General features: G+C 50.4%; 1 protein-coding gene across 5 annotated transcripts in view; it reads left to right on the top strand.

Annotated features, from left to right (window-relative positions):
• The window catches only part of Lpcat (lysophosphatidylcholine acyltransferase), a 118,847-nt gene that overhangs the window by 66,338 nt on the left and 32,592 nt on the right, over positions 1–19,917 (top strand). For all 5 annotated transcript variants that reach the window (XM_077686187.1, XM_077686186.1, XM_077686189.1 and 2 more), the window contains exon 2: positions 16,270–16,400. In XM_077686187.1, coding sequence (XP_077542313.1) covers positions 16,270–16,400 — 131 coding nt within the window. The remainder of the gene's footprint in view (positions 1–16,269; positions 16,401–19,917) is intronic.

Raw genomic sequence — 19,917 nt, 5'->3', positions numbered from 1 at the left:
TCAAGTGGGGTCCTTGTTCGCGGTGCATGACGCTCGGTGTCACGCGCTTTCATCTCTCGTGTTTGCCCTGCACCGTGGCTTTCCCCCTCGCTGTCTGGCTGCATCAGAACACCGCCTCACCTGTTCTTTTTTCGCTCCGTTATTGTCGGTAGCAGCCGCCACACCCGTGAGTGGTTCTTGGAGAGAGAGAGAGAGAGAGAATAACTTTATTTCTGACGAGGCTCAGTCCTAGCGAGTGTCCCTCAGGTGAGGGAGGCGCGCCAGGTAATCCTGAGCCCTAGTGGCGGTCAGGAGCTGTAGCTCGGGCGAGGAGCTCCCGGTCACCTCCAGCCAGGTAGTGGGAGGGTTGGGTAAACGGAGCGGGGGTAAAGAGGGGCATTCCCAAATGGCGTGTGGCGTGGTATCTCGAGCGCCACATGCCGGGCAGTTTGGGCGGGGATAGATGTGGTTGAGGACGTGTCTGGTGGGGAGGGAATGGGTCTGTAATTGTCGCCATAATCTGTCCAAGGGTGAAGGAAGAGACGTGTGAGGGGGCGGTAGTTCTAGCCGCATTAGGCGGTAATGTGTGGTAATGTCGCTAAAAGTAAGCAGGGGTTCGCGAGCGTTTCGTGCGCCGTGCTGTGAGACGTCCACGTCTGGTGCTCGGTAAATGAGTCCTCGAGCGGCCAGGTGGGCCGTTTCCGCACCGCCAAAGCCCACGTGGCCGGGGGTCCAGTGCAGGATTATGATTTTGTTGGGAGGAGGACGGTATAGGAGAATTTCGTGGAGTGAACAACGGGGCGCGGCGTTCGAGGTAGCGCCGCATGGACCGGGCTGTGCGCCGTGTCGACACGCTGGGTCAGCGTACGACTGCCTCGGTGTCGGATGTATACGCCTCGAGATTCGCGATCGCTGCGCCGCCTGCCGCCGCTTCTCCGCGGCGTTTGCGGGATTAGCGCTGCGTGGCTGATAGGTGGTCATGCAGTGTTTTGGTTCTCTTTCGCTTCTCTTTGCCTTTCCGCGCACTAAACAACTTGTTATGGTGACGTCTGTAAGCTAACTGCACGTTTAGGGCGCTTAAAAAAAACAGCTGCGTCTTGGCAGAGCGCTCGAACGCCAACAAGAGCTACCCGGGGAGGCGGTTCTGAGCGCTTCTTGGCCGCTCTTGCGGTCGTCGGCGACGGCAGCAGCATATCACCGCTGTCACCTTCGAACACGTCAGCACAAGTGAATTCTATTTATTGCCACCTCGTTTAGACCTGACATTGGCACTGTAAGAGGTTGGTTCGCTTTGCAGCGCAGACAACAAATGCGGCTTTGCTTCGAATATGTACGTCGTAGAAAAATATGTTTCGGGGATGTGATAACCCAATAGCTGACAAAAACTTGTGCCTTTTATGGGAATATAAGCCACGCGAACATGTTAAGTACACTCAAAGGCTGTGAATTGTCAGATATGTGCCCACTCATGCCTTATAGTAAGGACCAAGGTATATGTTAATGAAACCACGGGAAAATGAATGGTCTTCAAGTCAGGAATAAATAGAATAGTCGTACGGGAATGAAAAAAAAGCCGAGTGCAGCTTCTGAAATGCTAAAGACATTTGCTTGAGCAAGGTAGTATTCACCAGACCAACTCAATGCGAAATGCACTGGTATTTCGCTAGACATGGGGGGGGGGGGGGGGGGGGGGTTCAGGAGGAGGACGCTCAACTATCGTTGTTTACAAATGCGGAGCGAAATCAACGAATGGACGTTTTAGTAATCACACACACAAGCTGCGTGTTCACTTTTCGTTTGTTTTTCGCCTTCAACGAACGGCTGATCACTCGGAGGAAGCATTTTTTGAAGAATACAGGGTAGGCAGTTCACAAGAAATACGAGGTGTCGTTGAAAGAGTTGATTGATTGATTGATTGCAGGGCTTAACGCGCCGACGCAACGGAGACGATGAGGCACGCCGTAGTGGAGGGCTCCGGATTAATTTTGACCACCTGGAGATCCTTAACGTGCGCCGAAATCTCGTACACATGGGCTCGAATTGGAAGAGTGTCGTATCTGATAAGGGTCTCTGATTTCGGTTTATGCTAGATTCTGCAGTCTCCCTGTGTCATACGACGATGTTTCGAAGAAGAGTTTGGTCGCGGACGCGGATTACTCTATAAGCCCATCTTTGCGCTTCTCGTGGAGGATAAATGTAACAGATGAATCTTAATTTGCGAGCGCTCACCTCTGGACAAGACGACCCAGCATTAAATTTGTCGTCGTGTGCTGACTCCGGAGTGTAATTTTGCATAATCCATCGTACTTCTTTGGTACAATGTTTGCGAAATCTATGCCGCATTGGCTTGTTCAGGGTACTGATCAATATCTGATATGTGATAGTGGCAGGCGTAACTTGCGTGCTGTCAGGTATGAGTGCTCCGCTGGATTTTGTAGTGCACAAAATCGATTTACATCATAGTGTGTATGGCCGCAACATGACCATCGGAGGAAACACTGGTTACGGAGACACTGCCACCAAATTTCAGGGCAGCGGAATTGCTATCAGCTGCATGCAAATGCTCGCTTCGGGACGCCGGCCTGGGACACACGCCCGGCGCTCATATAGATCTTCCTAAGATCGCGTCATAAACGTTTATACTCTCGTGAACACACCAGGCTTGCAAACAGAGTGCCTGCTCCACGTTATTCGGTATTTCGAACGCGGACAAACGGTAAATCGCTGTCTTGAACGAGCCCCAAAAGCAACGGCGACAGGGGGGAGCGGGCCGGGGACTCCCGCGCCTGCTTTCGAAACGGGCCGCTAGGGGGATTTCAGTGGCGCCTCTACAGGCCGCGCTCGAGGCGTATACTAAAAAAGTATGGTTCCACTTGACTCGGTGTTGTTCTATGGGTACCGCGGCCAGGTGCTAGAACCCCGTGACCGCATCTCGTGGCCAACGAGATTAACACGGACCTTTTCTGCGTCACTTGCGTGGACGAGTTGGCAGTGTAGTGTGCAAGATGCCAGCTTTCAAACCGGGCATTCACCGGTTAGAATTCCAGTAGAGTAAATATTGATCTATAACTGAACATATCGCCTTCTACACACCACGTTTAATAGCATTTTCTTATGCGCCGCGCGTGTGCCGGCCCCTTTGGCCCGCAACAGCAGCACCGGAGACGGTGCGCGCAGGGGAATAGCGCGAGCTAGCGTTTAACGCGCGCAAAATATTGCGCTTGCGCTCCGCAAACGTTTTCTACCAACCACGCTTTTAGTACGGCGCCAGCAATGCACCGCTAATAGCGTGGTGTTGCTCAGAATCGTCGCTAGCGTCGTCTAGGATATCAACAGGTACCTGTAATTTCGCAAGCCAACCACCCTAACGACCACGATCCGAGATAAACGGCGGTGCCGTGCCCCCCACACCGGTTGTGTTCCGCACGGCTGATCACAGCGATACAGTGAAGTACAGTCTAGTACTCTGTGCAACTGCGGGTGCCTGTCATTGTCAGCAACACGAGATCGTCGGTCAGGGAAAGGTGCGCGCGCCCAGAACCATTCCGGCCGGCAGCGGCCAACGGGAGCAGGCCCTGTCGTGCAAACAAGTTTCGCGAGACCAGCGCCAGCCGCGCGCGGCCCGCAATGCCGCAACGCACCGCCCGCAAACTCTGGAAAATTGCGTGCGCCCGCAAAACGCAAACCCTCCTTTTGCGTACTGCGCATGCGCACTGGGGCGCGCGCAAGGAATAGCGCCCTCTAAACGCTGGCTCGTGGGCTGCCGCAGGAAGTGCGCGTCTCATAGAGGGCCTCGGACACGTCGCGCTGCCCAGCTAAGCAGCGCTAAGGGTCAGAGAAGAGCAGACAACGCAGGCGCTGACTTTCGGCTGCACTATATTATGCGAGCATTCGGGATTTATACGTCAATGTTGCCCGTACAGAACAGAAAAAAGGCACCGAAAAGAAGGGCACTCGTGATAGCACTGGTATCAAAAAAAGCACGCTCCCTGTCATTGAGGCTCATTAAGAACACACTGGCGCAATTTTGTTCTGCCCGGCCAAAAACAGTTCAAACCTTGTCAACAGTGGGGAATTAACGCGTCCCTGATGGTGTTGTCCAACGCTATTAAAGGGACTTCGCAACACTGTCGATAAACGCTTTTACTCTTTCCTTCGTGTCTTGAAGGACAGCGAAAGCTGTTATCGCCAGCTCTGAGCGGCACTGCACGCGGAATTTGTGCTCGTCGCAGCATATCCGCCTTCCGTTCCTGTTTGGCCTTTGCGGCTTTTTTTATATAAGTGGCTATCGAATGCGTTTATTGCTGCGGCTGAAAGAAAGCCGGCCAATAGCCGCTACACCGCTTTAATGACGCAATTCGAGCGCTCGAAGAACGCCAAGACCGGGAAAGAGAAAATTTTCTTGAGAAAGTTTATAAGTTATCTGATGGGCATAGAGCAGTAATTTTTGGCTGATGTACTTTGCGGCCTCCTATTTTACGTCCTGGATGCGTTTGTTGACTACGTTCTGCATGCACTTAGGATTTCGAAAAAAAAGTTCGCAAAAGTGTCTCAGGGTTCCTTTACCGCCTGCATACCTGAAGACATTCGTCTTCGGGTGTGTAGCGTCTACATATATACCTGCATGTAGATATCGTCTGCATACCTAAAAGCACGCGATCCGTATATGCATTGCGCGTGCATTGAGCGACCGGTTTCTCAACTGCCGCTTGCGATGGAACCTTGTGCGGGTACATCGAATTTTTGAAGATTGTGTAAAGGTATGCAGACGACTTCTTAATAGAGTTGGATAACGGCAGCAGTGGTATGCGCCCTTCTGCAGACAAAGTTTTAGCTGTTTTTAAGGACTGTTTTGAGTCCCTAGCGCTGACCCACGAGGTACCTGAAAGAGGCTCGATTGGATGCTTGGACCTGAGGCTTTAATTTTCGCAACAACGAACATGCTGGGCCAACAAGGTCCTTGCTGCCTGCCAGGTCAGCACACTCAAACCTGTAGTATGAAGCGAGGCATTGCACAACTGTGTTTTGTCAGAGCGCGAAAGAAATCGTACATGCGTAACATAAGCAGTAGTTTTCAAAGGCAAGTGAGCCGCTTATGAAATGTGCGGGGTACGAAAAGCAGCTGTAGCTTTCTGTTCCAGTGAAAACTATCATGAAACTAGCGAATCAGGGGAGCCTGGTAGACGATGGGCAACAGGAAAAACGCAAGAAAGTCACTGTCATACCGTATTGTCTCCAGATTCCCCTCTATGCAAGTAAAGTCCGGCAGCGCTGGATGCTAATGTTTTTTTCTTTTCATCCCCTTCCCACGGGGCTTTTTATCCTCCTCTCTGCGTTAAATTCATTCATTCATTCATTCAGTCATTCATTCATTTATTCGTTCGTTCATTCATTCTGCACCTCGTAAGGTCTTGCAAAACCTTACGCGGTGCAGAGGCTCATGAGGATTTTTGTAGAGGCTCACTATGAGCCTCTGCAAAAAAAAAAAAAAAAAAAAAAAGAAAAAAGAAAAAAAAAAGAAAAGAAAAGTGGCCCCTACACCCACAAAGAACGCGGCTGTAAAATAAAAACACAAAACAATTCATAAAACGTGGTGAAGACATCTTGTACTGCAGTGCATTCCTTTGACATGTGGCAATGTTTACAGTGAACAAACCGGCAGGTGCGTAAAGCAACAAGAGTTTGCCTGCTGTGAAGTCTTGTATATAGAAGCGCTGATGACAATCTTCGTGCTGTCGTAAAAGTAGCTGCAATTGGCCCGGCAGAGCACAGCAGCGCAAGTGTTGCCTCAGTCAGCTGACTGGGTGAAGGTCAATGGGAGAGGCCTTCGTCCTGTTGATGATGATGATGATGAAGCAAGCCTTGGTTAATATTTGATAGGCGCAGTGGTGGAACTGCTGCGCCGATTGCTCCAAGCTGCGCCAAGAGGGTCATCCTCCTCCATGCTGCTCCAAAAGCGTGTTAATTTAAACAATTGCTCCATGTCTGCTCCAAAACAGTTGTAGGGTAATGGTGGTTTCTCCCGGGAACCAAAACGAAATTGAATGTAATACTGCCGTTTTCTGTGAGGTGACACAGCTTCGGCTATTTTTCCACTAACGTTCGCCGACTCGCAGATTGCTAAGAACTTATAGTGCGGGAGAAAGAAAGTTTTTCACATAGTGTCTGACGGATTGAGCACTTATTTCAACGACACTGCAGTCCAGGAGTTTTATACATCCGGAGTCTTTTTCACAATACAAATTGACGAGACACCGATTCCGGAACAGCGCTGCCAACAGCTTGATGTGCTTGTGAGGTACTGTTCTGACAAAAAAAAAAAAAACAGTTGAACATTTGCAATCATTCTACCTGGGATTAGCAAGAGCAGATGTTCTCTTCAAAGCTGTGAAGGAAGCATAGAAGATCTTCCAAGAGACAACCTGCTGTGTTTTTACAGCGACGGGCCTTATGTAATGAAAAGCCTAAAAAGACAGCTGGAAAAACATGTCAGCCTTGCCCTTCTCGATATTGTGGAGTGTTTGTTGCACAAAGTGCGCAATGCCTTTGGGCATGCACTAGCTGAATTGGGCAGTGATGTAGAAGCGGCACTTGTGGATACTTATTGCTTCTTCAGAAGCTCTGCATCACAAAGTGAACATCTTAAAGCATGCCCTCAACCTACCTGAGAATGTTTTTCTTCGGCACGTGAGCTCGCGTTGGCTGACACTTGGCCCGGCTCTTGTCCGGCTCCTTAAACAGCTACCAGCAGTGAAAGAAGTGGTGCTGTCCGGTCGAAATGCTCGTGGCGGTGTGCTCTCTAACCGCCTGAATCTACCTCTCACAAATAAAGCTTTTCTGTCCAAGGCACTTTTATAGCACGACTGTACTGATTTGTTCATCGGGTTTTCGACCCTGTTCCAGAAAACAGAGCCACTGCTACACATCCTCTCTTCTGAGATGGAAGTTTTGATCAAGAAGGTCCTTGGACGTTTTTTGCGCCGAGAAGTCTACCAGGAAAAGTCCGGAGAACTTCTTGAACTTGATATACCATCCAAGTGGAAGGAGGACGCTGAAATCAGCACAGATACCGAAACTACCCTCGCTGACTGGGCACCGCATGAAAAGAAACAGTTCGAGTAGGAGCAAGGAGCTTCTACTTAAAGGCCGCTGGATACCTGCTCTCCAGGCTTCCACTTCGGAAATCGGTGCTGAGGGACCTCAGCTGTATCAGCAAGCCTTTTCTAGAAGCTTCTGCTGCACCCATGAGGAACTTGGCTAAGAGCTTCCCCAATAATTGCACCTCACCAGGTGTCCTCTTTAACAGATGAATTCAGCCTTTAGTCATGACAGAAAACTTTGACTATAGCCCTTTTTATCGGCTGGACGAGTTCTGGCAAAAGATCTTTGAGCTAAAGCTAGGTGATAGGGCCCTAAGGTACCCATTACTGGGAGCATTTGTAAAAGCGCTGTTAAGCCTCTCGCATGGAAACGCAGATGTAGAGAGAGGCTTCAGTGAAACAAGGCAAAGGCTTCAGGATTGAACTAGTTTCTCCATTTCAAGTGTCAACGGCCTTTGGTCTATATTGTTGTTCTCAGAAAGATTTGGCCGCAATTTAGCAGCAGTGCCCCTGAGTGGAGAGCTCATCAGAGCTGTGAATGGCTCTTGGAAACGTCAGATGCAGCGACTTGAAGGCCACGCTTTGGAAGAACCACGCGAAAAGATATCAAAGCCAGGTGATTCCACTGCTAGAAGCAAGGCTGGCAAACAGCAAGAATGGCCGGCTTAAATCGATTCAGTTAAGAAGATGTTGAGCAATGCTGATCTCCTCATCTCAAGAGGCGTGAGCCAAAAATGCTTCACTGGTGTGCAAAGTGGCCAGAGTCTTCTGAAGGAGGGTCGGAGGAGCTCTTGGAACCTTTTTCAAACTTGCACTATTTGCAGAAAAATAAGTTCTAAACCTATAATGCTGATAATTATAGGCTTACGTTTTGCTTGTACAGTGTTTGTTTTCTTGAACTGGTGTTTTCGTGCTTGAAATAATTTTTTGGAAAAACCAGCTAAACGCTTCTTCTGGTGCTTTTATGGTTTGTGTGGTTCTCTTTTTTTTTCTGCAGTCTTATTGTATGTTGAGGAATTGCGTGGCTCTGAGTAGTAGTCCTTACAAGACAATTAAAGTGGTCGAAAACAACCTGCTCCAAAAGCTGGAAAGTGCGCTCCAAGTCCTCATTTTTGGTGCTCCAAGCACTATTACAAGTTACCCAATCGTCTGTTCCACCAATGAAGGGGCTATCAAGAGTGTCTCATTTTCGATGTCTTTTTTCCCTGTTTTGGGCGCATGGCATGTGATGTATAAATCCTGAGTGCACTCAAAATAAGCTTTAGTTGAAGTCAGCGCCTGTGTCGTCTGCGCTTCTCTCGTCCTCGCCCTTAGCGCTGTTTTATGTCACCTTGATTAATCAACTTACCCTCAATGGAAGTTCAAGTACGTATAGCGTGTTGCTGTCGTTGACTTTATATTTGCGATTCAAGTATATTTGCCAGTTCAGCTATAATCTGCCAGCATTTTAGACTTTACCCAGCTATCCAGAAAAAAAAAAAAATCAGCTGAGGATTCATTGGTGGATCTTAAGAATGCGTGAGCATCTCGTCCTTCTCCCTCGCGGACTTGGGGTCGGCCCAATGAGCACGCCATGCTTCGGCTTTCGAAGTTCACAACGCGGCGTTTCATACACGTCCTTCGTACACCACGCCAAACGGGCTTAGCGCTCTGTCTCAGCGGTCACGTTTGCTTGCTTTAGCAGCGGCACTGGCTGCCTGTTGCTCCTTTTGTTTTCCACCAGTATCGGCATTTCGTCGCCGCCATTACCATTTATCTTGCTTTTGCCGGCCGCACTGGCTGCAGGCTTTCTGTTGCTGCAGACTTGCTGCAGGTTGCTGTCGCTGCACCGCGCTTGACTTGTCGTCTCCACGCCAACGTGCCGCCGTTGTAAGGCAGCTCTCTGCTCTCGCTGTCTCCGCTCTGTCGTTCGCTGCTCCTCTGTTACTCGCTCTGGTTACAGAACGACGCAAAAATGATCACAACGCCGCAAAAGTTTTCTCGACATGCCGCATATATTCCTCCTGCAGTAGCAATGAAGGAATTATCTGGACTGTGTGGCAGTTTGTGTAGCCGTATCCTCGCCGCATTAGTCTTTGGCTACACTTTATGTATAGACCGTTCCATCGGACGAGGGGGAAACGTACCCTCGTACTCAGCGGTCGCGGCGTGCGGGCCGCCTTTCCCTCTCTCTGAAGTGTGCGCCTGGCGCGGCCGCTCCTTTGCCTTGACTGCGCTTTGTAGGCATCGTGCGGGCGGGTTTGCCACTAATTTACGCATTGTTTAAATGAAATGTTGCTAATAAATGAGCCAGACTGGTAGCTTATGAGTTGCGCACTCCCTGCGCACCTGAGGATTCCGCCTTCCTCCTTCCCCCATCCCCAACTCGGGCAAAATGAAGTTCGCTCACTCACTCCAGCCAAGAGTTCGGTCTATTGCCAAAATGGGATGCATCTTTGTCCGCAACATCAAACCAAGCAACGCAAAAGCGGACGCTTAATAAGTCCCTATATCATTCTTGTTTATTTTATTTATGTTGTGCATTAGTTGCACGGCTAAACTGTGCTGCAGAGCAACTTGGAATTCTAGAGAGAGGAAGTTTTGTTTATAGTGGGGGGCAGTGGCGGCTGAGGGTGAGTTGTTGATATGTCGATAAGATTTAATACAACCTATAATATGCCAAATCCTTACTAAGTTCCCCCAAAACAACCTGTATTGCACCCTACAGGGATTTGAAACCAGCAGTCTGTTACTCTGACACGCGCTTCTGCTTGTTACCCTTGGGCGCCGAGCATATCACGGTTAGGTCGTTTTTACAAATATCCGTTTTTGCAGTAAAACGATGAAATACCCGCTATACGCGATCCCAGGCACACACACAAGCAAAAAAAAAAAAAAAAACTTGTGACGAAGTATTGCAAACATATGTTCGACACGGCGTCGTTTACCCACCGTGGACCACGCTACCTCGAGGGGAATTTCAGCTCCCCGTGGCCCCAAAAAGTCGCCAATTTAAGCCCCATCGCTTAAATTAGTCCTATGCAGCAACTTTCCCAGTATATTAGGGAAGGGCACGTACAACGCGCTACAACGAAAACTTCGCCGAGGCGCAGGTGGCGCCCATGCGGACACAGGATGGCGGCGCCCTCATTGAAACTGTCTGCACCAGGGCCGAATCCTTCAGATTTCGGCCTCGAAGGTGGCAAATGTGAGGAGAGATCGGCATCACGTCCCCCGTAACACAGCCATGAACAGATAGTCCGGTGACACCCAGCTCGGTGGCTCCCTCGGCAACGTTGTGAGAGGCCGTGCATAATTGTCGGGAAATCTTTAGCGGACGGGCCTCGCGTTGCAGTGCTATCCCGCACGCCTTCCGGTCCTGGCGATGAGACTCCGAGTGAAGTCCGCACTTGCGGTCGGGCGCGCGCGATCGCGGGGCCAGTGGCACGATGAGGACGGCAACAAACACGCTTATCTTCCGCTCCCGAGATACGCCTTTGAACCTGAGCTGCCCCGAGCACTGGCAAAGACGCGCGGGGTGCAAGTCTGCATCGAGACGCGGCTTTGTTTTGCGATATGTTTATTGGGCGCGTATGTTTTTATTTATAGGCTTGCTGCGTACTGTGTCGTTCTGCGCGCAGTAGTCACTCGTGCGTTGTGTCGTTCGGGAGATATCTGGTGGATATTTTTCCGCGCCGAAGATTTTTGACCCTTGTCACACAATTTCTGTGTTCAAACTTCCGACCGCTGAGGGAGCTCGACGCACTTCGCGAAGGCTTTACATCCGGGTGGACGGAAGCTGTTGTCGCGGAGTTCAAGTGTGGGTGTTACGCGCTGAAGCTGTGCTGTGAGGCGCGCCGTAGTGGGGCGCTGCGGAATAATCTAAACCACCTGGGGATCTTTAACGTGCGCCCAAATCCCGCACCCAGAGGAGTTTTTGTAATTCGAACCCACGACCTCGGGCTTAGCATCACAACGACTTAGCCACCGCGGCGGGTGAAGCTGCTATTTTAGGACTCCCGATTGGACACTCCTTTTCGATTGCCGTAGCCGGCAAATTTCTGTCGCCGTCTAATGTGTACAGTCATGGACAAATGAAATGCCAACGCAAAAATATGAACCAGAACACGCAAAATTGAAAAAAACTGTTCGTGGAAGTCCAATAATGGGACGCCGAAAGCCGCATTTCCCGACTCTGTTTTTGTAATTAAGCCACGCGTGAATTTGATTTGCATGGAAAGAAGTCACGCTGTTTGTGTGTTCCGGTTCATATTTTTGTGATGACGTTTCATTTGCCCATGATTGTACACCCGCCGCATAACTTCAGTGAGGCATTACGGTGCCAAGAATGAGGTCGCGGGTTCGATTACCGGCCGCGGTGACGGTTTTTCAGGTTCAACGTGACGAAACAAGAACATGGCCGTGTTATGCGAGATATCGGCTCGTTTTTAGAACTTTGTTCTGAATTAGTCCGTATAGTCCTGCAGCAATACGGCGTGCTAAGCCCGTTGTTTGTTGAACCCGCTAACGTACCCGCTCTAATTTCAGTGTTCGAATCCCACATGTCTTCCGCCCGGGAGGTCATATGGCAGTTGCTGACGTATGGGCCCCGTTATTGGGCCGTAGGTAGTGCAAAGACAACGGCAAGGTAGAAGAGAAATAGCCATCTAGATGGCAGATGTCCTTGATTTGCCTCTTCATCGACAATTTGGTACTCTCGGTTATGTAAATGTGACCTCCGTTCCTTTATCTATGTTGTGGAAAAGCGTTCCGTAACCGGTAAGTGCGCATCGAGCGGATTAATGCTCGACGGCCTTCGGAACTTCGTTTATCGTATTGAGAGGACTAGCGGCCCGGCGTTTCTCAAACATAACAGATATGCATCTCTCGGTCTGTCTAGAACCGTTTAAGATGTTCTGGATTAGATTGTTGGCCTACAGAACATTTTCTGCGCCGTTTAAAGCTCAGTCAGCCTCGCCCACGGAGCAAGAATATATAGGAGAGGAAACGCCCATTGCGGCCGGCGCGATCGAGGGACCAGATAATGTCACAATGATAACTACGGTGACCTACGGAGCTCCGCAGCTGCGGCGGCGAACAATTTGACAGCGGCACCTGGTTGAATGTATTGAAAGCAATACTGTTGTTTGCAGCATTCGCAACAAGGCGTGATAGCTATGCGCTCGAGCTGCTGCGCGACGCGGGGACGGAACGCGCGTTTATCTCGGACGCAGCGCGCGCGTGCGCGTGCGCGCGTCATCGTCCCGCAACGTCGGTGATGCTGGCACTTTTCAGCGCACTGTCGCATAACTAATAAATTGACCGGTGCACTCAACTCGCTTCGAGTGCATCGCACGCGAGATAAGGCCGTGCGTTTACAGGTTTTACACTTATTTGCGTTTACAGGTTTGTATTTTGGGCTTGCAGCCCGCGCAAGATTGCATACGCATTTAAAAAATGCCCCTTTTATTCGTACGTACCGGCCGGTTAATTGACAGAAAATTAATCGCGAAGGCGGGCTCATCAGCCAACGGAAGCGCAGAAGAGCGCACACACTCTCGCTTCGGCCACGCAATGTTTCGGCGGCCCGGCGAAACACCGACGCGATGCCGCGGCCGGGTTGGACTGGGCGAGCGCGAACACAACGCGCGCCGGCCGTGGCGATGACCGCGCACTTCCTTCGCTTGCCGCCAGATGCCGGAAACTTGACGTTCGCCAAGTGCTTGTGACGCTATCAGGCTGCCCCAGGAAGCTGTTTCCCCTCCTATTTTATTCTTGCTCCGTGGCCTCGCCTCAAAGCGGCTGAAGGCAGGCTGTCGCTTGTAGCATTATTATGTCACTCGCTGGCACCGTGGCACTATAACTTATTCAGTTAACCTTCTTGCTAGAGAAGGTGCCATATACTAAACTGAATGGAAGAAATGACAGAAGAGTTCGTTTACTTGTGATGTACCAAATTTAAATTTGAAAAAGAAAATCACAATTTTTGAACGTTTTAAAAGTACCAATTAAAACATTAAGCCAAAAATTGATTTGTGCAAAGAGAACAAACAACCAACTAAAAGTGTTAAAGCATGACTGTTGTGATGCGGAATCCAAGGAATATTGGCCAGGGTTCCTTTAAAATGCTGGATTCATTGGCAGATGCGAAATAATTTATTACGGAGAGTTTTCCTGCACCAGCTGCTTTCGCGACGTTGCGTCGTCAAAGAAGAGGGCAGGGAGGCAGGGCGCTCTATTGCTCGACGTTCACGTCTTTTTTTTTTCTCTCACACTTGGAGGCCATACGTGTATGCTTAGAAGATTCAGTCGCTCTCTTCTGTGAATTGAGGGCGTCGGTACAGAGTCATATTCAGTGTCACTCGATATTGGCGAAAGCGTACTCCGGAGAGGAAGTTTTATTTGCCGTAGCATATCGTTGCATAAAAAACAACTCCGAGCACACCTAAGCGCTTCCTATATGTGAGTTGTGAGTGCAAAAGCATTAATGCCCAGCTGGACGCTTCCTTTATGACGTGGCGCCGAACGGATGTTGGGATTTTGAGCCGTTGCGGTGAGGTTAGCCTGTGTCGCAGCCTTCACAGTTCTACTGACTCTACTTCTGCCGAGCTGTGTGGACACTGCGCGCGCTCGCACGCACGCACACAAAGATGTTCGGCAATGCTTGTTCAATTTGTCTTGCAAGCATTCAGCAGAGCACCAGCAACGGTAGAAATGGGACTTATCTTTGTGAATGGGCTTTAGCCGATCAGTTAGGACGCCCTTTAGGTGGCAGAACACCGCCGTTCTCGGTAATTGTAGATACGGGAACGAGGCCTCCTTCGGCTTCTTCGTGTCCTGATCGGTTGTCAAGCAGACCGGGAAACCGGTCGCGGTACAGGCCCCCCGTGCACGGTCAGCGACACTGCGTTCCTTGTGGACACGCGCATTAATGCGCGTGTCCACAATTGGCGCTGTGCCGGCCGGGGCCGGTTCTTAGTTACTGGGCCAAATAGCCGCATTTTAATTGGGATGTGTGTCAGGTTTCTGAGTCTAAAAAGGCACTTCTTTAAACATCGGTAAGTGGTATATGTTGGTTATTTACGGTTTCCGGCATCAATAATCATTCCTGGACGTTGAACTAGGCCTTGCTCCTCACAGGGACTTAGACGTCTTATGTTGCTTCTCACTGCCTTTAGTGGCGAAAGTATCATGCTGCTCATACGGCGGGACCACTTACCGTATGCGCCACGACGCTCTGTGCCGTGCATTGCAGCGGAGCATCACGCGAGAGCGTCATCTTTAAGCGGGGATGAAAGCTCTGCGGTGTTTCCGGTGCAAACACACCAACTGGCTGATATGATAAATGGAGCTGTGACCGCGTGCGTGTGTGTCAGCCGCGCACGCTGGTAAAGCTTCTTCAAAAGGAAATCGGGGCTGCTGGCAGTGGACAGCTGATAGAATTGTGTCCAGCAGCCCCTTGCTTTAAAATTAAACGGGCACCTGTGACTGCCGCGCGTATTTTGATAATTGCCCCGTGCCAGTAGCCCTGACTTCGTTTTAAAGAAGCTCTTCGAGCTACCCGCTATTCCGGACATGCCGCGCTCCAGTTCTTCTCCCCTCAAAATCTTGCAAAAGCTGAGTTGTCACATGACTCCCCGTAATGAAGCTGCAGAGCGGTGTAGCTAACTGTGAGCGTCTGGGAATCATGACTTCCCTGGACGCAGTGCCTATTCGTAACTTCAGGCAACGCTTTTTATACCGATAAAAAGGCTGGAGCGTAATTTGTTTATTCGCGTACCATAACCATTTGGAACATGCGACAGTGAAAAGCTGCTCCCCTGAGAGAAAAGTCCCAATTGCTAAGGACGCCATATTTCCTCTTGGCCGCAACTGGACACATCCGCGTGCACGTATAGGAAAAGTAGGCGCAACGTTGACTCGGCACGAGTTCTGCATGCCACAGGTCGACCGACGGTCGCGCTGCAAGGGCCCAAGGGCCGCTTTTGTACCGCGAACATCCCGCGGTTCCTCGGTGCGGGCTATCGCGCACCATAATCTCGCCGCGCGTACGCCTGGACGCGGCGGCGTCCCTTGGCCGAGCAGGAAAGCTGCGTCGTCCGTCTCGAGGGCTGGCCTCCGGGCTGCGGTGATACGGCGGCAACCCTGGCCATCGAACTGCTGCTCTCAATAAGCGTCCTCCACCTCGTCCACAGATGACTCGGCCCGATTGCGCCGTTTGCTCAGCGTCTTCGAAGATTGTTTGGGGCTGCCCGCGCGCGGAAATGTGCTCTTTTCTTAGTCGCGGCATTCGTTGCTCCGCTGCTGGCGACCTCCGGAGTGCAGCCCTTGGAATACTTGTTCTCCAGATGCCTAGGTGTTTAATCGATAAGGCCGTGCCTGCCAGCGGGCACTCAGTCAACCAACAACCGGCGCTTGCGCACAGGCGAAACTTTGCTAATAAGCTTTTCTGTGAAGTTAGCTTGATAAGTCAGCTACAGTAGCTTGATAAGCCAGTGTAAGTCACTCTTCCCGTTGCGAATGGGAGAAGCTTTTTGTCCCGGTCAACGTACTTTCCGGGATTGTTGTGTGCGATCAAATGAAGATACTTTTTTGCAGGAAGCAAATAAATAATTTTCTGCGATATAACTAACGAGTTGCATTGACACGGGAAAAAGACGCGATCTGTAGCAGTAAGGACTACTCTGGTCGCTCGAAGGGAGCCATTGATTGCCTACCACCATAATGGATGATGTCCCATCGCATTTTCGCTGGAATATATGGTAGACCATCGCCAATTCGATCTCTGTCAACAATAAAAAATATTAGACTGAAGCGGACTTCTGAATTGTTCTAAAATAATAAATTTCTCGGTGAATTTCGCGCCGTAAAATTCTGCGACCTATTTGGCATTTGGAAATAGCCCCATTCGAGCTATCAAGCTATCGGTATTCGTTGTGTATAGTACATACAAACCCGTGTAAATTCGTGTGCTTTAATTAAGAAATTGTGTGTGTGTGTGTGTGTGCGCGCGTGCGTGCGTGCGTGTGTGTGTGCGTGCGGGTGCGTGTGTGTGTGTGTGTGTGGGTGGGTGGGTGTTTACTGGAGAACACAAGAGAGAGAGAGAGAGAGAGAGAGAGAGAGAGAGAGAGAGAGAGAGAGAGAGAGAGAGAGAGAGAGAGAGAGAGATTAGAAAGTGCCCTAATACGACCACCTTCCCTGTGCCTCGCAGACTACACGCAACTGAAGACTCCCGATGAGATCGACAACATGAGCCACCTCATCGATGGCTCGCCGGCCAGAGAAGTGGTGCCCAACCCGTTCTACTACCGCATCCACCTCACCAGGGCCGACAAAATCAAGGTTCGCAACACTTCTGCGCTTATCTGTGACCTTGCAACGCGTCGGTCATAGAGTTGCGCCGGTCGCGGCTGCGGGGACACGCACCTATATTAAATGCAGGGGCTGCCACCAATCAGCTGGAATTTGTTTCGTTTACGTGCCGCCAATGCTTCATTAGCGCGCAAAGCAATTCGCCGTTGCCCAGCGGCCGCGGCGAAGTTCTCTGTAGTGCGGCGGAGCCAGCGAAGCGGCAGAGCCCAACGTCGGCGCACGCATGCAGGGATCCTTTTTCCAGCGGGGAAGACCTCCCACGCATGCGCTCGTCGGCTCTCCGCGCGTGACTCATCGGGCTCCTTCGAACGCGGCCAATTTGTATGTGTGTTTTTACTTACCTGCAGTTTTAAAGCGACTTAAACGCAGGAATTTTAGATGCAGAGCATCTGATTCACTCGCCTTGTCCCTCCGGCGTCGTCGTCGTTGTCGTCGGCGTTGTCCACCCCTCCCCCATTCTCCTCGCCGCGCCAGCTGCGCTCTCCGCCGCTCACCCCCTCTCCTCTCCCATAGCGAACACTCTCTCGCGAGGGGCATTGGATTGGATTCGATTGGATTGGCGCTCCGCCTATGCGTCGCATCTACACAGGGGTTCCCGCGAGGGTAGGTGGGAGTTTTTGGTCCGTCTGTATGTCTGCCTGTCTGTGACTCGATTCAGCCACCCGGCCAAACTGAAACGAAAGCTGCGCAATAGTCTTATATACTCACAGCCAAATGTAAACGTCGAAGTCCGGTGTCAAAAAAGAACAAGACATCACGCTAATATAATGGAGCAAATCAATACATAAGTAATATTTGCAAGTGTTCTTTTATTAAAAATTCGTGGTTGCTTGGTTTCTGCGATAGCAAATGAAATACTACATCGGCGGCAGAAAACCGTCGCCTGCTTCTATTAGCGCTACCTCCTGGCGGCATTTAAGAAATCAAACTGCAATAGCAACAAAAGGCTCCATTAGATGGGATCCCCGTCCCGCTTGGAACGCTCGTGGAGTGGGGCAACGTGGTTCTATAAACGTTGTAGTAGGGTGCCTCAATTCACGCGCGCCTCGGCCGTACGGCAGCGCTGACATCGAGACACCCGACTTGGAGCAGTGGAACGCGGTAAATTTAAATTGGCTTGAGCAAACCTCTAGCGTGGTATCTTGGGAGGAACGAGACGGGAGAGGAACAGCATGAGAGGTGAGCGGGAAAGAGAAGGGAGGCATGTTCTTGGCAGGGGCGCCAGTCGACTATCGTCTTTCGTCGACATTTGCAACGAGAGGAGCAGATACGCGGCCATTTTTTAATTATTATTTTCTGCCGTCGGCAAACTCGCGATGGTTGGTGATGGAAACTTTTATTGAGCAGAGCGGATGGACTCTTTAGTTCAAGGATCCTTGCGCTGTAGCTGTCAGACACGCTCTGGCGACCAGGCTCCTCTGGTCCTCAATGCTTGCGAGCTGGTCCGCAGGCTTTCCCACTCCTCTGTGACGGTTGCATTTGCGCCCATCCTGCACCAGACGGAGGCCGCTGTGAGCGCAGAACTTTTCCTAAAAAGTTGCCTGTAGCGCACGCTAGGATATCGACAAAGGAGTGGTGATTCCTCTCTGCGGCCTGCCGTGCCAACTGTCTACGGGGCTGGCACTGAGACAAGGCGTAAAGAAAGACAGCCGTGAAGAATGCATCGATTCCTCCTTGCCTTTTTCATTACGTAGAAACCTGATTGGTCGGCTACAATATCAGCGACTGACGTCTTGTCACTTGCACCGCTTAATTAAACTGTTCGTTCGTCTCGGATTTTGTTAGGGCATTACCAGGAGCCTCTTGTGTGCGGGCGCCCGTGGCTTCACTCGTTATAATCATGTCTGTTTCTATCTCGACCAGGGCGGCGACGCTTACATAAATTGAATGTTACTAAGTGAGGTCGTGATCATTCACAGTATAAATGACGCCCTGAACCACAAGGATCTGGAAAATGGCGCTGATCCTTGTGCGGCAAACATCACCACAACATGTCCATTAAAAATGTTCGGTACGCTGCGAGCAGTGCGCCAGTCATTTCGGGCGGAGCTCGAAAGCTGTATAAGTTCCCGGTTTGAACACTGTTATTGATTGATTGTAACGCGCCGACGCTTCGCAGGCAATGAGGCGCGCCGTAGTGGAGGGCTTCGGATTAATTTGGCCACCTGGAGATCTTTAACGTGCGCTGAAATATCGAACACACGGGCGTTTTTGTTTTCCGAATCCATCAGAAAAGCGGCCGCCGCGGCCGGGAATCAACCGCAGCGTCCTTCGGCTCAGCAGCACAACGCCTTAGCCACTGTGCCATCGCGGCGGGTGAACACTCTTATGGGAACCTTTGCAGCAACCCTGTTTCAACGGATCTAAGTTTGCCTCTGCCTTTTCGTCGTCCAAATTGAGGCAAATCGCGCACGCAATCGGCGCGATTTGCAAATCGCGCACGCAATCGCGTGCCCAGCTGTGCGCCTCCGTTGTGCACTAGCCAAGTCTGACGCTGCGCCGGAGCTGCTTGATAACCGTTTCGCGTGGCTCCTGGAGAGCCGTGCTGCGCATGCGCGAGGAGCAGTGACTAGACTGTACTGGACCGGACTAGACTGGACTGTACTGTACTGGACTGGATTGGATTGGAAATCGTTTTAGCAGCAGTAAGCATGATAATCTGCTAATCCTAGACAACCAGGAAACCTCAGAATAACCAGCTGAACCTTAGCTCACGCTACGTATATCCTGGCATAGCCGAGCTAAGCCACTGCTAATTTTTTTGCTGCTGCAATTGCGTGACCCAAATAAATTGTCTTCTGCCAGCAACGTGGCGTCATGTATCTTACACCTGCGGGGTAGAATCGGCGTCAAATTATTTTTTGGAATTTTCCTACCTAAAATTACCCGCGCCTTACAATCGGCGGTGCGTTAGAATCGTGCAAATACGTTACTAAATAAATTGTTTCAGCTGATTTTATGAATCAAAATAAATTTCATTCGACAAAATGAATTCAGTTTTTATTCAGTTGAATTAGCCGGGCAAACGGACAGAGAGAGAGAGAACCGACCAGGGTGGGATAGTTCGTATTTTCGTCACTTCGAACAGTTTTTAAAATCGTTGATTGGCCAGCTGTGTTTTCATTGTACTATTTGCAAAGCCGCTTACTTCGAACACTTTTTTTTATTAATTCGTGCTTTTGTTCCCTCCTACGACGTTTCTGGGGCGGGAGGGGGAGGGAGCTAGACTGCGGCGACACTTCTAATTAGAAATAGACATTTCTAACGGGATGAATACAAAACCGTGATAGACTTTATTTGGAACACGAAAAAAAAAAAAAGCGCGACAACACAGAGCAAGGCCTCGGCGCAACATTTAAGCTCTACGAAATAAAGCCGTTACCGACCGTCGTCTGGCAACCGTCTGGGAAAACTGGCTCTGATCTACTGCGTTGAATAAGACGTCAATAAAACTGCTCTAGTCAAACTGTACGAAAATGATCACCCT

Source organism: Haemaphysalis longicornis, unplaced genomic scaffold (assembly GCF_048455015.1).
Source record: "Haemaphysalis longicornis isolate Haplotype H1 unplaced genomic scaffold, Haemaphysalis longicornis Haplotype H1 scaffold_1, whole genome shotgun sequence".
NCBI classification, from domain to species: Eukaryota; Metazoa; Arthropoda; class Arachnida; order Ixodida; family Ixodidae; genus Haemaphysalis; species Haemaphysalis longicornis.
The sequence above is the reverse complement of the archived record's forward strand: the minus strand, read 5'-3'. Positions and strand labels throughout refer to the sequence as shown.